A 22077-nucleotide genomic window follows, 5' to 3' on the forward strand; every position below is an offset into this window, starting at 1 on the left:
TATAATTATATGGGACCCTGGTGAGATCATCTGTGGAACATGCTGACGTGGTGGGGTTGGAGGCAGATTAGAAAGTGGCAGCTATGAGACTTTTAGACAGGCATAGGGATATGTAGGGAATGGCGGGATGTGGATCACGTGTAGAGTTATGTGCCAAGCTATACAAATCACTTGGGATCATGTTTGGCAAGGACAGTGTTGTACTGTTCTATGTTCTATATATACTTTATACAGTTTTGCACCTCTAAACTAAATTGGATATACTTGCTGTGACGGGAGAGTAGCAAAGATCCACCACAGTTGTTCCTGGAATGGCAGATCTGTCATGTGCGGAAAGATTGAATAATTTGGCTTTCTGTGCTCAAGAGTTTAAAAATGTTGAACATTTCTGTGATGTCAGCTTAAGGATGCATCTCCGTCCTTGGCTAAGTACTCTAGAGCCAGGCCAAATCAGAGGTTAACCACTTCGGAGTTTTCATGCAAAGGGTGTTCAATATTTTGGATGTTGTATCTTGAAGAGATGTGACAACTGAGCCATTGATTGCACTCAGCACTGAGGTTAATAGATTTCTGCAGCTCAGGGACTCAGGAATATGGTGTTGAGGAACTTCAACTATTCCTTTTTTCTCCCCCAGAGATGCTGCCTGAGTTACTCCAGCATTTTTGTGTCTCTCTTCGTTAAATGGTGTTGAGGTATCAGCTCAACCATGACTTTTCCGAATGGTGGGAAAAGATTGAGATCCCATTTACCTGTGCCAGTTCTTGCACTGGCATAGCTGGCTGGTCCTTTAAGATTCAAGTTTTCTGTAGGCTGAAAATATTCAGACTTTTATTTTTCTAATGCTGACGATGTAACAAGGATTTTGATGGGTATTTTTTTAAAATCCTGTTGATAGAGATTAACAATTGGAAAATTCACTTGCATCGGTCTGAATAGAAATAATTTTGATTATACCCTTAAAATAATGGTTCTCCAACTTGAATCTTGTTCAATGGCAATAAGAAAATATTTGTAATATGTGCAGGAATAGATTTTACAATAACATAGTTACTCTGTGAAATCTGCATTTCTTCAAATATAAGCAATAATTTATTTTATCTTCACAATAACCACATAATTTACCTGACTACATCATCATATCCACTAGAGTACGAAGCACTCAACCACCTACACTTTACTTGGACAATACACTTTTAATTTACAGACTAATCGTACAATACATGGCTGAACAAGTGTGAGAGTTAAAAAAACGTTGAATGTTAATTTGATGTTCCCATGTTGCAGCATAGAAAGTAATGTAAGAGCTGGCAGCTCAAGTATGCAAAGCTATTGGGATTGGCGTCATATAGTTTTAATAACATAGACATAATACAAAAGAAACTTGTGTAATGATTAACAGACATAAAATCAGATTTTTAAGTTACAATAGCAATAGTATAATATGAAATATGGCTCTTTTTTAATACAAATAGTGAGATTGATGACCATGGTATGTACGTACTGTATGGATGGTGGGGACTTGTGACCTACAAACAGTTACCACATTTATAAATCTTGTAAAAGTGAATCAGCAACTGCTTGTAAAAACCACGATTCAGATCAAAAGCAGTCCTCGGATAGAAAAAAGTGACATGCCACATTTAACGAGGCAATTGTATGCTACCTCAAAATGGATAGCGTCCTTATATATATAAAAAAAACAAGTGTCTCCTTTTACACAGTAGTGACCGAGAGGAAGGAATTGTAGACCCTCGTGCCGTCTGGTGACTTGGCACCGTGTGTCATGAGTTCCTGGATGGTCATCCAGTTGTCGAAGATCTTCTTGTTGCGCTTCCTCATCATCTTTCTGTGGCTGAGCTCGATGATGCTCACCTCCCTCTTGCCGTCGGCGCCGTCACCCTGCGGGCCCTCCCGCAGGCACTCAAGGCGGCTGCGCAGCATGAGCTCACGCCGCCGCCGTTGCTCGCGGGCGCGCGCCGCGTGCTGCTTACGCTCCTCACGGCTCCAGTAACGACCCGTCTTCAGCTCGCTCACCGCGTCGTCGTCCGTCGTCAGGCCGCGGCGCTCCTCGCGGATCCGGAGCGCACGCTCGCGCAGCAGGCGGTCGCGTGCCGGCCGCTTGGTGATGTAGCGCGAGCCGTCGCTGCGCACCTTCACCTTCCAATCCAACTTGGAGCCACCGGCCATCTCCCCCTCACCCCCTGCCCTCTGCGAGTCCTTGCAGGCGCTGACCAGGCTGAGCTGGCTGTTGGCGTACTCCACCGCCGACTTCTGCTGGATCAGGTGCATGTAGCTCTGGTAATGGCGGGCGTGGGCGGGGATGTTGACGTGCCTGTGAGGGGAGCTGTGGTAAGGCGACAGGTAAGGGATCCGCTCCCCGCCACCGCACTCCTGCTCCCCCGACTTGCTCCCCTCTGTCAGGTTCCCCGGGTCCTCCCCAGGCACAGCTGTCTCTGGCGTCTCCGAGGAGCTGCTGACGGCGGGGCTGGCTTCCCTGGGCGATGGCGGTGCCTGCTCGACGGCGCTCCGTAGGTTCTTCTTGTTGATGATGCAGACCATTCGCTGGAGAGAGCTGTCCGGGGAGCGGTCCACCGTAAGCGGGGTGCTGCGGCAGCTCTCGGCCGTGTTGTAGGCGCTTGTGCTGTCCTTGTCCGATTTCTCAGGGTGCTCCAGGATGTCGGCCAGCTTCCCCCTCTGTGTGTCGACACTGGTGTTGTAGTTCCTGAAGCTGCTGCCATGGATGGACCACACGTCCCCATACTCCTCCCTCACCTTCTGCAGCTGGTGAGCCTGCATGATGTTCTGGCACTCCAGCTCAATGTTCCTCAGCTCCTCGTTGAGTATCTCCAGTTCCCGATCCATCACCTCTTGCTGCCTCTTGCCGCATTCTATGGTGCTGGTGGAATAGTAAAGGTCAAACTGGCTGCGGTTGTTCATCTTGCACTTCAGCTCCAGGAGCTCCTTGAACCTCTCGCAGTCTTCGTCCTGGGTGCCGACAAAGTCGGAATCGTTGTATTCGCCCGACACAAAACTCTCGTTGCATTGGAGCTCGCTGCTGCCCAAAGTGTCCTGACTATAGCCTAGCTCCCGCTGGCTCTCGAGCAAGGTGCTGTTCTGCTCCTCTCCCAGGATCTCCTGCTCCGAGCTCTCATCATTCCTCACACTGTCATCCGTACGGCCAAGCCCACTGTCCTTCTCGTGGTTATTGGAGGAGGTAGTCGCCGTGTCTGTTGTTCCACCATCTTCCTCGTGCTTTTTCTGCTTGCATAAAAAAAGTTACATTCAGTCACTAAGTCGATGAATACTTGAAGGCATTTGAACAACATGATTACACACTTTCCTCTGACTGGTTAACACGCAAGAAAAGCCTTTCACTGCACCTCAGTGCATGTGACAATAAACTCAACTCAACTCAAAGATGGAAAAGCATCTGAAGACAGTTGACAACAGAATGGTTGTGAAAACATGAGAATGAGAGGCCAAAGAGAAGAAAGTGGGTTTAAAAGGCTATAACACCATGCGTGCCTCTTTCTTGACTTTATCAAATTAATTGACTAAACAGTGGAGAGGGATTAGTAAGGGTGTCAAAGGGTACAGGGAGAAGAATGGGAAAAAAAGATTAGCCATGATTGAATGGTGGAGCAGTATCAATGGGCTGAATGTCCTATTTCTACTCCTATGTCCTTATCGGGAACACGACCATCTTCACAAGTTTGGCTGCAGGCAGAAATTAATCCCCATGTAACATTTAGTTACCACAAGCACAATAGGGCATCGTGCAACTCAGCTCTAAGTCACCATTGGTTACACAAAAAAGCTGGAGAAACTCAGCGGGTGCAGCAGCATCTATGGAGCGAAGGAAATAGGCAACGTTTCGGGCCTCCCAATTCCTCCGTCTACGCCGCATCTGCTCCACGGATGAGGCGTTCCACACCAGGACATCTGAAATGTCCTCACTATTCAGGGAACGGGGGTTCCCCTCCTCCACCATAAATGAGGCTCGCACCAGGGTCTCTTCCATACCCCGCAACACTGCTCTCTCTCCCCATCCCCGCACTCGCAACAAGGGCCGAGTCCCCCTAGTCCTCACCTTTCACCCCACCAGCCGAAAAAAAACTTAAACACTAAGTCACCATTGACTCGTTCACTGAAGTATGTGTAACAATGGACCTTTCATTCAACATGTGAATGAGGAAGGTGCTCCACCAACAGGTCTTCACTGCCCTCTGACAACAAAGGACCACAACAGGACAACATCTTCAAAGCCGCTTTGCAATAAAAGCAACTGTCAATAATGACATTCAAATTTTTCTTTGGCATCCAAAGACATGAATGTTTGTAGATCAACCGGCACAAAGGTTGCAATCTATTGGGTACCATAGATCTCTGCCCTCCCATATACAAATGAGATACGGACTAACTGCACCACACCCATCAAAGCCCTTGAGAGCTACCACTAGTGCTACCTCCGCTAGGCTCATTGGCAGGATAACTGAAACAATAACAGCATCATCTCCCAGCAAGGAAGATCCAGTTACACCAAGTTGGTTCCAATGTGCATGCCCAAAACACACTCCATTCTGAGTCCTGCAACATGAAGAGACTACCAATTGGACAGAGGTCAAGGTTCAAGGATGTTTCTAAAAGCATCCTTAAAGGTTTAAAGCTCCCACCCATTCAAGGGAGACTAGGCTATGACTGTTGAAATGGAGTAGGGACATTTTGGATAGCATCGAGCAGCTTGATCCACTCACTCGGAGCATCCAGCAACCCAGTGTAAATGGCAGACGGAACTCACCACAAGCTAATCTCTGTCTTCTGTGTACCAGTGCACAGATGCACCAGTTGTCCACTCATGAACATCAGGGGGCAGAACCAGTGGCTCCGTGTATGCTATCCTCCAACATAATTCATTTTGGTTGATAAATTTAACAGTAGCATTAATGATAATTAATTGACAGCTTTATTAATAATGATCAAGTTTTCTTTTGAAGTCATTTCCAAATGGAGAGCAATTTATGATCAAGTTGAGGAATCTGAAGCTTAATTGGCAACATGAAGCACTGATCAGAAGAACCTTGATTTTTGGGAGGTCAAACCGGAGTTGCACTTTCACAGTGAACCGTAGAGCCGCAGGGAATGTTGTAGAAAAGAGATCAAGGAGTACAACTACAATAGCACCCTGAAAGTGCTGTTCAATGCACACTAGATTCACCAGTCAGGGCGTTGAGTATAGAAGTTTGGACAGTATGTTGCTGTTGTACAAGCCGTTGTGGAGGTTAGAGGGAAAGATTTAATATGAACCTGAGTGGGAATCTTCACTCTGAGGGTGTTGCCTCTCTGGGTTGAGCTGGCAGATGAGGTGGTTGAGGCAGGTACAATAACAAACATTTTAAAGACATTAGGAGCAGGTGCATGAATCGGAAATGCTGATAAATGGGACCAGCTGAGATGGGCATCTTGTTCGGCGTGGACGAGTTGGGCCGAAGGACCTATTTCTGCGCTGTTTGGCTTCATGACCCTATGACTCTAAGAACAGGATCTCAAGCATAGACAATCGATTTCTGTTAGTTACCAGATAAGGGGATCTTAACAGCAAATGGTCAATTTCTTGCCTGGGAAGAACATCTATCGGTTAGACTCTAAAATGCCCACCTTTCGTGCAAGGCAATGACACTTTAAGCTTGAAATAATTGGCAAAATAAGAACTTAAAATTAGAATATGCCAAGAAGCTGTCAAGCAAGCAAGTCCATCTGCCTTTTATGTGTAGTATGGAAAACTTAGGTCATAATTCAAACTCGGTTGCAATCTGCCCTCAGTTTATGGTCAACACATACAGATCGAGAGATCTATCACGTAAATGACCTGTACTGTTTGATTGGACTAGACTGCTGAGGTTAGAGCTATTTCATCTCCGTATAAATTATACAGAAATGGATAAATAACAGTCCTTCACAACAAAACTACAACTGTGAATTGAGCATGTTGACAATTTGGCATTCAAATCTTGAGTTAATTGGACAGGCAGAGACACATTGATCTGAAGGGCAACGCTGTTGTTAAAATGAGTGGCACCTAGGGCAAGGTTGGACTTGTTTCACTATAAATGACTCAATAGTTGGCACTTAAAATGAAACCATGATGCACGTGACATTGCATCATCCCAATCCTTTACAACCAATTAATGATTTCCTGAAAGACATATCAAATGAGGTAGCCAAACTGCACGGAGAAAGCTCCCACAAGCAACACATCTTACCTGCTCAAGACCTGTGGCTGTGAATTGCATTGCTTGATTGTGTTGTTCTTCTAACATGTCCATGTGTAGCTCATCGAGATAATCATTTCGATCATCATCCAGCCAACCCTCATCCAACTGTTAAAAGAGGAAAAAGATAGGATTTAACAAAACAATTATTAGCTCATGGGCCTTCCCATTGACAATCAGGAAATCTAAAGCTGAATACAAATACAAATCACTGCATGATGGAGAGTAATACTATCTCGAAATTCTGGTGGAGCAGTCATACTTTGGACCACATTATGTAATTGCTTCTGTGTCCATTAGAGGGAGCTTGGCATAGTACAGCAATGTTGATTATTTAGTTTGGTTTGTTATTTTTGTCCTGTTTATTGGGGTACAGTGAAAAGCTATCCAGTCGAAGAAAAGGCCACACATAATTCCAATCAAGCTACCCACAGTGTGCAGATAAAGGATATAGTGTGCAACATTTAGTGCAAGATAACATCCGAATAAAGATAGTTCAAAGTTCTCCAATAAGGTATATGGGATATCAGGACCGCAGTCTAGATGATGAGAGGACTGTTCAGTTGCCTGAAACAGATGGGAAGACACCGTCATCAAATCTGGAGGTATGTGTTTTCAAACTTCTGTACTTCTCGCCTGATGGAAGAGCAGAGAAGATGGAATGACCTCGGTGAGACTAGTCCCTGATTATGCGTGTGACCTTGCCAAGGCAGCGGGAAGTTCAGATGGAATCAATGGTAGGGAGATTGGTTTGCGTGATGGTCTGAGCTACGTCCACAACTCTGCAATTCCTTGCAGTCTTGGAATGAGCTGTCCCCAAACCATGCTGTGAAGCATCCCGATAAAATGCTTTCTTTGGTGAATCTGTAGAAGTTGGTGGGAGATTTTGGGGACATGCCGAACTTCCTAAATCGTAGAGGGGTTGGTGTGCTTTCTTAGCCATTGCTTAATTGTTGGCCAGGACAAATTACTGGTGATATTTATTTCTACAAACTTGGAGCTTGGCCTTACAGTTTGAGGTGTATTTATGATCGCTTACTGTACAAAGACCTTAGATTTAGTGATTTATTTTTCCACATAAATTTGGCAGTGATTTGGCCCATAGAGTTTATCCAGAGAGAACCCCACGTGGTCACAGGGAGGATGTGCAAACTCCACACAGACAGCACTGGAGGTCAGGATTGAAGAGGGACAGCTGAAAATGGTTTACAGTTGCACGGGGATTTAATTATAAAATCAAATGGTATGAACATTTATCTGAATGCAAAAGTAATACCAAAAACACTGTTGCACGTGAAAGTGAGAAACTTGAGGTTTCTAGATTAATTCCGACTTCAGTGGATTGAGCATTCAACAAGTTTATGTGGATTATTATAATGGATAAATTGAAGGAGTATCTATACAAAAGAAAATAATTTACCATGATGCATGCCCCATTTGTACTCAAGAGATTAAAGCCTCGCTTGTCTTCTGTGCATAACCAGTAAGGGAGGGGATACCAAAAGCATTAAATTATACAAAATAAATCAAATTTTAATAAAGGAGGCGGGTGTAAAGAATGACAAAAGGTGACATAGTAAGAATTCAATGAAATATGGATTGAAAACTTGTCAGGTACAAAAAACAATAAAAATCATTTACATTTTATATGGAAATAAGGAGAATGGTTCAGAGCAAAGCTGAGGATTGGATAGTAAAGGAAAACAGTGGACAAAAAGCTAAAAGTAGGAAAATAGTGGAAGCTAGTTAAATAATAACTTTGTGTCTGTATTTACTATTGTAGAGGTAAATAGCCTTTCTGGACAGCCCAAGGAAGTGAAGACTGAATTGTTGGGGAGAGAGGGAGAAAGGGGGCAGTGGACACTAAACATTTCATGGAAGGAGGTTGATGGTAATGAAGAAATTAAAAGGTGGAAAAACTCTCCAGGACCAAGATCCAGCACAGACATTTAAAAAAAAAGAAAGCACTGCCGTGAGCCGTGCGTGGAGAAAGGGAACACGGCAAGTTGCGGGCCATCCCCTCGGCAGGCCGAGCTCACACGTCTTGGAACCCGAGATGCATAGTGCGGTGGCAGAAAGCTCCAGAGATGCAGGCAGGTCGTCGAGAACGAGAAGGAACCTGCGCCGTCGAGAGCATACTGGCGGTGGGCCGCCGAGAGCGAGGAGGGACTCAGGCCGCCGATGCAACCCTGCGGGGGACGGCGGAGAACGGAGGTGGACCCGGCGGTATGCTGCCGAGATCGAGGGGGTACCTAGTCGGGAGTTGCTGAAAATGAAGGTGGACCCAGTGGGTGTGGTTCCCCAAGTGTGGTGGCAGGTTTGGTTTATCACTGCAAGGAAATGTAGACCGTTTAATTAACTCTTTGTAACTGTCGGCGCCAGAAACGTGGTGACTCTTTGTCCACTGCCTGGTGAGGTCTGCTGTATGCGGCAGATCGGCCTAGCGGCTTATATGCAAAAACGAAGCATTTTAGTGTACCTTGGTACAGGTGACAATAAAGTATCATTTAATTGAATTATTGAATCTTTTCCAAAAACTGTGGAGGTACAGAGAAACGTAAGGGTCTAACAACATACTTACATGTCAGGGGGCAGGTACAGAAAATGATAATGGAACACAAATCTGTGGTTAGGTGTGGCTTTACAGAAGTACCAAGCCCTACTCTGACTGCACCATTTAGATCTGCTATTTAAAAAGTCCAAAAGATAAACTGGGCTTGGAGTGAGTGTAGGATAATACGTGAGGGGATTCTGGAGTTAAATTAGGAGTCATTATTCAAACCAGGGTTCAATTTCCTGGTGTTCAGAAGATTTAAGAGGCAATTCGATAGGGTAAAACTATTTGTGGTTTAGAAATCCACGACCAAAGGATGCACTACATAAATTAATGTCAAGTTTCTCAGGGGGGAAGTTGTGAAACATTATCACGCACAAAGTCTAGTCCAAGTTTGTGACTGCCCCTTTGCCAATGGAAGTTACTGGCTCAATTACTTACTTAAAATCTCTGATTGATAGATCTTTGATTAACCAAAGAGGTGTTAAGCGATTTGCGCATTTGGATTTTGGAAACCAGGTCACAGATCAATGATGACCTCAACGATTGGCAGAGCGGGCTCAAGGGAATGAGTTCCTTTCTCCATTGGACTGGAGAATAGGGGACATTGTTTCAATGTTTCCTGATAGTGGGTAAGTATAGATATGAGAAATAGTGAGGTCATCTCTAAAACACTACAATTTGCTAGAATAGACAGATTTATTGCAGCAGTCTGTATTGATATGTTCTGGAGTGAATAAAGAAACAATAATGAAAGGCCAAGATAGAGTGGAAGTGGCGAGAATGTTTCAAGTATTGGGAGAATCTAGGACCTGAGGGCACAGCTTCAGAATAAAAGGACATACCTTTAGAAAGGAAATGAGGAATTTCTTTAGCCAGAGTGTGGTAAATCTGTGGAAGTCATTGCCACAGGTGGCGGTGGAGTCCAAGTTACTGGGCATTTTTAAAGCAGAGATCGATAGGTTCTTGGTTAGTGAGGGCATCAAAGGTCATGGGGAAAGGGCAGGAGAATGGGGAGAATGAGGAGGGAAAATCGATCACACACGATTGAATAGCAGTGCAGACGCGAAGACCTAATTCTCATGTCTTATGGTGTGTACCCACTGAAAAGGGCCCTGAGGAATGAGTAGAAGATATCTTGAGATTTGAATACATACGAGTACTGGGGAATAATGCCAAAGTAAAAGTAAATAGAATTTTGGATTTAATAAAATGACAGAGCAGATGCAATGATAAATTTGTGTACTGCAGTGCCAGAACTCTATTTAGTTTTGAACAACCCATTATAAGATACTATTAGGAACAAGCATGATGCCAGGAATAGGGAACTGAGGTATGAGGAATGGGACTATTGGGACTATTTCTACAGGAACAGATGTAATGGAAATTTTATTCCAATTTGAGATAGAATGAGAATTAAAAGCATATTTATTTTGGTTGGAGCGACAAGGGCTCATCAATTTTAAAATGTCACAGAAGGATTCAGATATATATCTACGTTGTATGTGTCAGAGCATGCTATTAATTGCTACTAGGATGTCAGTGTTGATTCATTTAAGAAAGAAAATAGATAGGTTTTTGAAGCACACAGCTTTGATGAATGTGTGGATATAGTTTGTTCTCCCAAACAACCGGATGGTTAGTTGGCATTCTCCCATGCTACAAATATTTACAGGATAAGGTGGAAATATGCCGAAAGAATGTTCAAAAGGCTTTGAGTATTTATCAACATGCCTTTATCAGAACTAGTCCCTGCTTCTTCATTCGGATGACCTACTGACCAAAGGGCTGGGATTTACAAATACTGAACCCAAAGAAAGAAGAACACATTGTAAAGCAACCCATTTTCAACCCGAGAGATTGTTTCCTTCATTGCTGAGTTTAGAATTCATGGTAAAAGGTAGCGAATAATGAGCATCACAGTATCTGGAAAGTGAATGTGTACTGAAAGAGATAGTTAATGTCATGAGGAAACAAAGTCTTTGGATCTTCAGACAATTATTTACAGGAGTTGATGAGGAGGGAAGCCGGGAGAATGGGGAGATTAATAGGGTGGAGAATGTAGCGGGCGGGGGGAATGTGAAATAGAGGAACATCGTGGGATCAAGATGGCGGAGAAGTAAAGTGCAACAACAAAAATTATTGAGGAATGAAAGCAGTTTCATGGTACTTCTGGTGTTTTAATAACAATTGCCTGCTGACCGAAACTCCATTGGCACAGCTCACCACCACCTTGAAGATCACAGAGAAATGCACCACTCCAAAGCATCCTTCCCTTTGCTCTTTGTTTGCGGTTCCAAGCCTCACGACAAAATGTTACATAAACCAGCCTGACACTGCAGTGCAGCACTGGGGAGAGGTTGCAATATTACAAGTTCCACCAGAAGAGGAATTGGAAATTTCTTCTGGGCAATATCCATGCTTCAACTAATGCTGCTGAAAGATGGCGTGCGCCATTTATTAGAGTGATACAGTGTGGATACAGGCCCTTGGGCCCAACTTGCCCACACCAGCCAACATGTCCTCGCTACACTAGTCCCACCTGCCTGCATTTGGCCCATATCACTCCAAACCTGTCCTATCCATGCATTCATTGCATTCATTGTTCCAGGATCTTGTTACGTTCAAATATGGTACATTTATCTAAACTCCAATTACAAAGTATGTGATAATACGCTTTTCAACACGCAATAGATGGGGCTTTCTGTGTTAATCAATAGTTACCTGAATCTCGGGTCTAGCAACCAGCAGGAGAATATTTCTGCTTTCCTCGCTGGAGAGCAACGCCACTGCTTCTTCCCGGTCTTGGACATCCTTGCCATTTATCTACAAGGACAAAGAAATTTTAAAAAGAAAATCATATTTATTTTCACCACATCAACCCTGAACATTGTAAAAAGCAAATTCCAGCTCATTTGTATAAAAAATTGGCATAGTTTTTCCACACAAAAGACTCCTCTTGAGGATCACGGCAGTAAGTGCTGTCACTCAATTATGTGCTTACTGCAGAAGTTGTTATCGATCGGGAAAGGAAGCTGGACATAACAGGAAGCTGTAATGTTCATAAATGTCCAACATGTGCCTCAGCAACATATATCCAGGAACACAATTACTTGGCAGATGACAGATGACGTCCATCTTTTTTCTCTTCAGAGTAATGGAAGTGTCAGTCAGAGATAATGGTGCTGGAGCTGGAATCAGTCAACCTCTGCATTGGTGGGAGATCCAATTAGAAGCAATGCAACATGAGATGGACCTCCATTGCTTACAGGCACACTGTTTTTCCTAAAACACCTTGAATCAATTGAGAAGTTGGTAGTGAATTAAAAAAATCCGCCAAGAGAACAGCGCGATACGGACCATGGGAGTTATTTGTAGTTAGCTTCACTTTCTGCAAATAATCTGCAAATAAACATTTAGAAAAAGAGGAACGCCCTGAAGGCATTCTTGAACAAGGAAGATGGCGCCACGGCATATCAAACTGCCTCTCCGGAGTGCCCGGGGCAACAAATGTAGCACTCGTAGCCTGATAGTCTATTTTCTTTTCATGCTGCCAGTGGAACCGACTGTCATTCTGAGATCTCTTCCCTTCATTCACCCAAAGAGAAATTTCATGGAATTCTTATCAGTGCCATTTAGTTACAGGTATTTTCAAATGCCTTACAGATTCAATAGCTTGTTCCACACTCCACAAATCTACTAAAGACTGCACATTATTCCTTTCTTGAACCTGTCACAACATACATTAATAAGAGAAGATTAGTCATACACTCCGTGATTTAAATCTCCGGCACTTAAGAAAGTCAGATTTCTGGTTCCCCCAATTATAAAGAGGCAGCCTAAGACACAGTGGGGCTGCTGGTAGAGTTGCTGCCTCACAGCACCAGAGATCTGGGTTCGACCCTAACCTTGGGCACTGTTTGTAGGGAGTTTGCACATTCCCCCTGTGACTGCCTGGGTTCCTCCCACATCCCAAAGACGTTCAGGTTTGTAGGTTATTTGGCTTCTGTAAATTCCCCCCTCCTTCCCCAATGTGTAGAGAGTGGATGAGGAAGTGAGATAACACAGAACTAGTGTGAATGCTGATCAATGGTTAGCATGGACTCAGTGGGCCGAAGGGTCTGTTTCCATGCTACATCTCCAAGAATAAACATTCTGGTCAGTGAACTGCATATTCTTCAAAGTCTGCTGCACGGACTTTTTAATAACACTTTGAAGAAGCTGCATTATATTTTGTAGTCGTTTTTTTGCATGCAGGTGCTTGAATGTGCTTGAATAAACAAATACATTGAGCTCATTGTCAAAAGAAGGTGCTGAAATCTCTGCATATTTGGGCATATGTTACAAGGCTTCCATTTGGCTTTCTCATGACGTTTCTCAGACAGACTGTTAACTTATGCCTTTTACATTTAATCAGCATGAAACGAGGCCGATATTACCCTGCAGTGAAGAGATTTATGGTCTCACTTTGTCTCACCAGTGTGAGGAAGGAAACTCTTCCTGCCAGTTGAAGTGCCACATGCAAAGTTGCAACTCAAGGGGATAATAAAGAAAATGTATACCTTTTAGAAAGCTTGTGTTCCCCATTCTTAACAATGAGTTAGTAAATGAATAACAACAAATGTTCTTTCTTGCCTCTTTTGATACCACACTCCAAAGCACCTTCCAATACGGCGATGTCTATTCTCCCAGCAGCTCTCCCTATATCAGTGTTGCTGGTAAGAATGCCACTAATGCCAATTAAAATGATTCAACTAGACCTCTATTCAATCCACATTCTTCAGATTATGCAGAAAAGATTAGGTCATAAAGCACAGAGAAAGGCCCTTTGGCCCACCGTGCCTATGCTGTTTTAAGATTAGTGGAGGAGTATTCAGAATCTCAACCTTGAATATCCTAATACATGTTTTCAGATTGTGTTCCTCTATTCTGGCTCTGCAGATACTAGTATCTACCATACTGGTAGGTAAGCCCTGTGATCTCAGTTGGACAGTCCCTCACTTAATGGAGAAATAGCACTGAAAGAATTATTCAACTTCTCATCAAAGGACAATGATGGAAATACACAGTAAGTCAGGCACGATCTATGGAGAGAAAACCAGCCAAAGTTTCAGTTCTGATGAATGCTCATTGGCCTGAAACAGAAGGGTTTCGGCCCGAAACGTTGCCTATTTCCTTCGCTCCATAGATGCTGCTGCACCCGCTGAGTTTCTCCAGCTTTTTTGTGTAACTTTATTTATATCTCCACAGATGCCAGCTGACCTGCTGAGTATTTCTATAATCTTCTTTCCTCGTTTCAGATTTCCAGCATTTGCAGTTTTTGGTGTTAAATTACTGTTGGCTGCATGCACTGTGGTATTAATTAATGGTTTGTTTGCATTTGCAAGGATAGAACTAATTCATATTTTGCCACTCCTACCGAAACTCCTTTCTGACTAAATTTCAGATCAAAACAACTAACAGTGGAAAAATCTCATCTCCCTTCTGTTTTTTTTTCCTAGTGATTTTAAAACTCCACCATCTCCTGTCAGTAGGTAAAACAACTCTCCTTATCTAACAAATGCAAAGCTAACATAATGTAGAATGCCACTATTAACCCTCGTTTTGACTGAGGGAATAACTTTGGTTTATTTGTGTTGAGTACAAAGTGGAAGTCCCTCACCCCTGCTACCGTTCCAGGAAATCTACCCAGCGCTCATTTAACGAGGGGATATTGTTTGGATATCCTTCCATATGTAGTGTTCGGAATAGGATTAAATTCTTAACCAGACTAGCCCCATAACCAGAATTTTATAAAATGGAGACACAAGAAACTGCAGTCTGAATTCTTGAGTAAAACACAAAGTGCTAGAGTAATTCAGCGGATCTGGCAGCATCTCTAAAGGACATGGATAGGCAACGTTTTGAGTTGGGGATCTATTTTCTAGCACCTTGCTTTTGTACTCTTAGACTTCTTTTACCTACATTTATGATGTAGGAACAGCCCATTGGGTCTATCGAGTCTATGCCAACTCTCTGAGCAATCGCAGCAATCGTATTGTTCACTTAATACCCTGCACCCTATTCTCTCACATGCTAATGAACACCTCACTGACTTGCCTTCCACTCAGCTACACACTAGGAGCCATTTAATTCACTGGTACATCGTTGGGAAATTAGAATATCCAGGGGAAACCCACAAAAATCAAGAAGAATGTGCAAACTCCAGACAGACATCACAGGAGATCAGGAATGAACCCGGGTCACAAGCTTTTTTGCCCAAATAACTTCAAGGACTCAAATGCATTCTTAACAGGTTTTCCAGCTTGTCTTGCACAGATCCACAGAATTGTGTGTGTTTGTGTGTATATATATATATACACACAGTGCCCTCCATAATGTTTGGGACAAAGATCCATCATTTATTTATTTGCCTCTGTACTCCACAATTTGAGATTTGCAATAGAAAAAAATTAACATGTGGTTAAAGTGCACATTGTCAGATTTGAATAAAGGCCATTTTTACACATTTTGGTTTCACCATGTAGAAATTACAGCAGTGTTTATATATATTTTGGTTTCCCCCCCCCCCCCCCCCCATTTCAGGGCACCATAATGTTTAGGACACAGCAATGTAATGTAAATGAAAATAGTCATGTTTAGTCTATTGTTGCATATCCTTTGCACGCAATAACTGCTTGAAGTCTGCGATTCATGGACATCACCAGTTGCTGGGTGTCTTCTCTGGTGATGCTCTGTCAGGCTTGTATTGCAGCCATCTTTAGCTTATGCTTGTTTTGGGGGCTAGTCCCCTTCAGTTTTCTCTTCAGCCTATAAAATGCATGCTCAATTGTGTTCAGATCGGGTGATTGACTTGGCCACTCAAGAATTTACCTTTTTTTTTGCTTTGAAAAACTGTTGCTTTAGCAGTATGTTTGGGATTATTGTCTTACTGTAGAATGAACCGCCTGCCAATGAGTTTTGAGGCATTTGTTTGAACTTGAACAGATAGGATGTGTCTATACACATCAGAATTCATTATGCTACTACTATCAGAAGTTGTATCATCAATGAAGATAAGTGTGCCAGTACCTTCAGCAGCCATACATGCCCAGGCCATAATATCCCCACCACCATGTTTCACAGATGAGGTGGTATGCTTTGGATCTTGGGCTGTTCCTTATCTCCTCCATATTTTGCTCTTGCCATCACTCTGATATGTTAATCTTCATCTCATCTGCTCAAAAGACCTTTTTCCAGAACTATGGGTGCTCTTTTAAGTACTTCTTGGCAAACTGTAACCTGGCCATCCTATTTATGCAGCTAACCGGTGGTTTGCATCTTGTAGTGTGTATTTCTGTTCATGAAGTCTTCTGCGGACAGTGGTTATTGACAAATCCATACCTGACTCCTGAAGAGTGTTTCTGATCTGTCGGACAGGTGTTTGAGGATTTTTCTTTATTATAGACAGAATTTTTCTGTCATCAGCTATGGAGGTCTTCCTTGGCCTGCCAGTCCCTTTGCGATTAGTAAGCTCACCATTGCTCTCTTTCTTCTTAATGATGTTCCAAACAGTTGATTTTGGTAAGACCAAGGTTTGGCTGATGTCTCTAACAGTTGTATTCGTGCTTCTCAGTCTCATAATGGCTTCTTTGACTTTCATTGACACAACTTTGGTCCTCATGTTGATAAACAGCAATAAAAGTTTCCAAATGTGATGGAAAAACTGGAGGAAAGACTAGGTGTTGAGAGCTCTCTTATACCTGCATTAAGGAGGCAATTAAACACACCTGAGCATTTACAAACACCCGTGAAGCCATGTGTCCCAAACATTATGGTGCCCTGAAATGGGGGTCTATGTATAAATACCGCTGTAATTTCCACATGGTGAAACCAAAATGTATAAAAATACCCTTTAATAAAATCTGACAATGTGCACATTAACCATGTGATTTTTTTCAATTACAAATCTCAATTGTGGAGTACAGTGGTGTGTGTGTGTGTGTGTGTGTGTGTGTGTGTGTGTGTGTGTGTGTGTGTGTGTGTGTGTGTGTGTGTGTGTGTGTGTGTGTGTGTGTGTGTGTGTGTGTGTGTATATATTCATTTTCAATTGCAGTATTCACCTTACAATTGCACCACTTAGATCAAAATGATTCTCCTTACATTTCCTTCCAAAGTGAATTGCTTCACTCTTCTCTAAATTAGATCCATCTGCTACACACTGGCACATTTCAGGGAAAGTCTGCCACTGTATTCCACGGTCTAAATTTTACACCGCCTGCAAATTTTGAAATTATACCTCTTATTCCCAAGTCTCGGTCATGAATATACAGTACATCAAGGAGAGAGGCACTCCCAATACTGGTCCTGGTGGGACACCATGATTACCCCCCATATCTGCAACATCTGGGTAGGTTGCACTGTGACACCCATGGTGGAGATTAAAACAAGGACCATAAACAAATCTGAAAGAACTGCCTGACAGCTCTGCAGACATTATAAAAAAGGTTTCTTATTTGAAACTTGCTTTGGCAAGCAATTTAACCCTGGCATGCAAACAAAGGCTGGGAAGCCAGTGATCTGCTCTATAACAAAGCAGCTTCCTTTTTGATAATGTATATTTATTTTGAATAGTCCATTTTCTTGTGCCCTTGCTTCTGCCAAACCGGAATGCTATCCAGCAGGGTCGAGTCTGAATGTTGCTATGGCAACAATGTATGCCTGGCCCAGCCGTGGTATGGCACCCTCTGTGGGGGCTGCATTCATTGCACGAAACTGGTACCAAACTCGACTAGAATTAAATCCTCTATCAACTCGTTGCACATCTAAGGCCTGTCTAGTTCGTGTTGCAATAAGAGGAGCTCTGCAATCTTGGTCTGTCAAAACATTTCTGAACATGTTTACCTGCACGATCCGATCTCCTTCCCTGATGCGCCCATCTTTGGCAGCAATGCTATTGGGGTCAACCTGCAGAGATAAAATGATGTCCAAGGTTATGCTATCAGTTTGTCTGGTGATGATGCTTTCCAAAAACAGTGCCGTCCATCTCCTTAACCCAAGTCTCCACTCCACTATTGTTGACAGTGCTATTAGACATATCATTTCCATCACCGGCATGTCTGCTCTCACCACCCTCTACGTGCACCCAGAGCAGCCTCAAATTCCATCCTATCGACCTCTATATTCAGACACCTCCAATGTGATACCATCACTTGACATATCTTCTATTCCTCTCTCCGTACAGTATTGCAAAAGATCTCTTTCCGCTGGGCTGCTCTGCTTGACTCTTTCATCTCCATCCACCCCTCATGGTTTCTTGCCATGCAACACCAAACCATCTCACTCTTCCCTTCTCACCATCCAGAGACCTATATGGTCCAGGTGAAGCAGTGCCACTTGCATTTATTCCAATATCATGTGTTGCATTCAATGCTCGTGATGTAGTTTTCCCCTCCACTGGGGAAACCAAATGCAGACTGAGTGACCATGTTACAGAATACCTCTGCCCAATATGCATTTCAGAAAATCTTCCTTTCCTGCCAGGATCTCACATTCATAGTTATACAGCATGTAAAGAGACCCTTTGACCCACCTCGTTCTTGGTGATCAAGATGCCTGTGTAAGATGGTCTAATTCACCAGCATTTGGTCCATGTTCCTCTAAACCCGCCCTATCTACATAGCTACCCAAATGTTTTTCTACCTGCCTCTCCCACCTACTCTGACAGCTTATTCCACAAACCTACCACCCTCTGTGTGGAAAACAATTGCATTTCTGATCTCCTTTAAATCTGTCGCTTCTCACCTTGTATTCTTCAGTAACCAAACATTAGTTTTGGATTCCCTCACTGAAGGAAAAAGACTGCGACTATCTACCCTATCTACACCTCTCATGATTTTAGAGACCTCTACAAGGTCACCCTTTGATTTCTTTCACACCAGTGAACACATTCCCAATCTGTCCGATCTCTCCTTATAACTCAAGCCCACTAGTCCAGGCAACATTCCTGTGGAACTTTCTGCACCCTCTTTAACTTAAATTAAATCTTCTTCATAGCATGATCACCAGAACTAAACACAGCACTCTAAGTGCGGTCTAACCAACATATTATCCTTTCAACCTCTCATCTACCTCTACTCTGCAATGTAAATCTTATTTTAACTCCAGGGCTTCAATGTAAAGTAATTGAGTCCAGAAGCCTATATCTGACACAATGTTGCCCAACCTGCAGCGTATTTCCAGCAGTTTTCATTTTATTTCAGGTTTCCTGCACCTGCTGAATTTTGACCTAAGACTTTCACCAATCCCCACATTTGAGAAGAGATGGCTGGGTGTGCCAGGGAGAGAATTGTGACCAAATTTGTATTCCCAGAAGGAATAGTGGATCAGCCTGGTGTGCCATAATAGCTAGCTGAAAAGTTGCATTGCCAATGGCGGGCAAAGCATGTGAATCGGATACTGAGCAGCACCACCAAAAGGTAGACAAAAGTGCTAGAGAAACTCAGCGGGTGCAGCAGCATCTATGGAGCGAAGGAAATAGGCAACGTTTCGGGCCGAAACCCGGAAGGGTTTCGGCCCGAAACGTTGCCTATTTCCTTCAGGATCGAAACGACCCGAAACGTCACCCATTCCTTCTCTCCAGAGACGCTGCCTATCCCGCTGAGGGAGAGCTGAGAAGGGGAGGAGACGGCAAGGGCTACCGGAAATTGGAGAAGTCAATGTTTATGCCGCTAGGGTGCAAACTGCCCGAGCGGAATATGAGGTGCTGCTCCTCCAATTTCCGGTGGTGCTCACTCTGGCCACGGAGGAGGCCCAAGACAGAAAGGTTAGATTCGGAATGGGAGGGGGAATTGAAGTGCTGAGCCACAGGGAGATCAGGTTGGTTAATGCGGACCGAAAGCCCAGGCCATGGTACACGTACATAGTACTATGTCCTCTGGGGAACCACTTCCGCACCCCTGCTACCTTTCTTTAGTTATGAACCGATGGTCTGAATGGACTTCCCTAAAACTATTCTTATGGATTTTGTGCGCATTTAGGACCTTGACAGGGTCCATTGAAAGAGAGCATTTATTGTAAGTGCAACTGCATGGAATATGCAGCTAGCTGAGCTGATTGAGCCTTGCCTATAGGACATCTTACAGAAGAGTACTGTTTAAAGAAGTTGCCGAGTGTCGATGACCTGCAGTCTAAGAATGCTTCATACTGTCACATATTGATTGACCAAGCATCAAGGACATCTGTTAATTTCCTTGCTTTGATATTTATAACCTGAGGCTGGAGACTATTAAATGCTTTGTTCTCGAGTTTTGAGTCTAGTGAGGTTAATCAAAACATCCACCCCCCCCCCTCAATGTACGCCATGCTTTACTGATTGTGCTGCCACTTCAAAGCAGTGGCAGATGATCTCAAATCTAGCTTACATACCATTACAGCAGCCAAACAATTTATGGAAAGACAATTTATACCATTTTGTTATCTGCCAAGTGAGATAAGCAACAAATAAGGAATTTTAAGAAGGGGCCGTTGTCTAGATGATCAGATGAAGCTGTGGCAATCATGATTCATGGGCGCTCCCGTCTAATACTGGTTCTTGTTATTGTGTGTTGCAGAATTTGGAATACAAATTATACTCGATCAACGTCAACACTGTGCAGAGATGAGTGATGACCCTGCAATTGAGGGACACTTCTATCTATCACCTTTGGCACGATCGCTATCTTCAACTATTCATTTCTCTCATTTTACCATTGCATTCCTGTTTAAATCCGCTATTACAGTAATGGAGGCCTTTTTTTTATCTCATTTATGATTACTTTTTGATAACCTATGGCCCAACACTTCACAATTTTGTTTCCTGACAACTGTAATCTTTGAATCCCACCTTCATAGCGTTAGAGACTTCCTTTCTTTCAAGAGGCCGATCAAATAGGGTCAATGTTTTCATTCTGTACAATCTCACCAAAATAATGTGCAATTTCCATACCAGTGTCAGAATGCCACTAGCACTGTTGCTGTTTAAAAGTAATGAAAGAGAATGGTCACCATAAAGATTGCAGTGTTTCAAGCAGGCAGACCAACAGTAATTTCCCACCTGAAACTTGCAAAGGTTATAACTAAAGAGATCCATAAACCATGAGCTAGTAACAAAGGAAGGGAAGTAATTAACTACCTTCCCTACGACTTCTCCCCAAAGATGTGTCTTATCAGAGTAGCAAGGACAAAATCACAAACGGGGACGTTGAGTATGTTGGGCATATCTCAAACAATACCTCTTTATGGTTAATGCTATGTTCGATCTACAACATTTTCCTAAATGGCCTATCAATTGAACTGTATTCATGGCCTGGATTTCGAGCCTTTGCTGTTCCGCGACGAGAGATTTGTGTAAGAGCCAAGCATATGTGTGGCGTCAACTCAATGTTCATCATTTCATTATTTTACCCTCTTGACAATGCTCAATAATTAAGATCTACCGTGGAACAAGATAAACAAGTTGCAATAATCATATTACTCAGACAAAGTAATTTACCGCAGCAATTAGAGTGACAATGCTTGGTGCACAGCCAGTGCACAAGTCAGGGCCACTAAAGGGCTTCTGTTGGCTTACATCTTTCCTCAGCATCTTACCTCACTGACATAGATCCCAGTATCATCTTCATCATCGTCTGTTCTGTAGCAGACTGTCAAGCCCAACTTCTCCTGGATGCTGATGCGGCTGAGTTCAACCTCCTGAAAGAACACAAACACACGTCTGAAGAAGGATCTCGACCCGAAACGTCACCCATTCCTTTCCAGAGGTGCTGCCTGTCCCACTGAGTTCCTCCAGCATTTTGTGTCTATCTTCGGTGTAAACCAGCATCTGCAGTTCCTTCCTACACATGGCCCCAAGTTGTTAGTTACGTTTCTACGTTTCAATTGTCCTGCACATCCTCGCTTCCAAAGTATTGCAGATTTGGACAGAGCTATTCTCTTGCAACCATGGGTAAAACTGACCATTTTAACCTATTTTATTATAAAGTCCACTGCGAAGTTGGTTGCTTGCAATAGCTTACACACTGGTCCCATTAGTGAGATACTTCTCCAAGACGGTGGAGAAGTTTATAACGTAACTAAACATTGCTGTTTAAGAGTATCATTTGGTAAACTATTAATTTAGCTGGAGCAGGGAGCTCTCCAGTCACACTGGAGACGTCGAATACACGATCAAACCCATTCTGGCAATTGTGCAAGAGGAAGGTATCTTTGAGAGGAAAAAGAACCCTCTGTGTCAA

At 43.2% G+C, this 22077-nt stretch overlaps 2 protein-coding genes across 8 annotated transcripts in view; one reads left to right on the forward strand and one right to left on the reverse strand.

The window, feature by feature from the left end:
- Positions 1-22077, forward strand: part of LOC129706213 (uncharacterized) — a 152177-nt gene that overhangs the window by 128770 nt on the left and 1330 nt on the right. For all 3 annotated transcript variants that reach the window (XM_055650284.1, XM_055650286.1, XM_055650285.1), the window contains one exon: positions 20416-20582. In XM_055650284.1, the coding sequence (XP_055506259.1) occupies positions 20416-20582 (167 nt within the window). The remainder of the gene's footprint in view (positions 1-20415; positions 20583-22077) is intronic.
- LOC129706212 (PDZ domain-containing RING finger protein 4-like) overlaps positions 1053-22077 on the reverse strand; it is a 318827-nt gene continuing 297802 nt past the window's right edge. For 3 of the 5 annotated variants that reach the window (XM_055650281.1, XM_055650279.1, XM_055650282.1), the window contains 5 exons: positions 21434-21535; positions 17708-17770; positions 11549-11650; positions 6262-6378; positions 1053-3262 (listed from right to left, as the gene is read on the reverse strand). In XM_055650281.1, coding sequence (XP_055506256.1) covers positions 1715-3262; positions 6262-6378; positions 11549-11650; positions 17708-17770; positions 21434-21535 — 1932 coding nt within the window. In that variant the 3' untranslated portion in view covers positions 1053-1714. The remainder of the gene's footprint in view (positions 3263-6261; positions 6379-11548; positions 11651-17707; positions 17771-21433; positions 21536-22077) is intronic. The other 2 variants (XM_055650280.1, XM_055650283.1) reach the window with 2 other exon arrangements.

Source organism: Leucoraja erinacea, chromosome 19, assembly GCF_028641065.1.
Source record: "Leucoraja erinacea ecotype New England chromosome 19, Leri_hhj_1, whole genome shotgun sequence".
NCBI lineage: Eukaryota > Metazoa > Chordata > Chondrichthyes > Rajiformes > Rajidae > Leucoraja > Leucoraja erinaceus.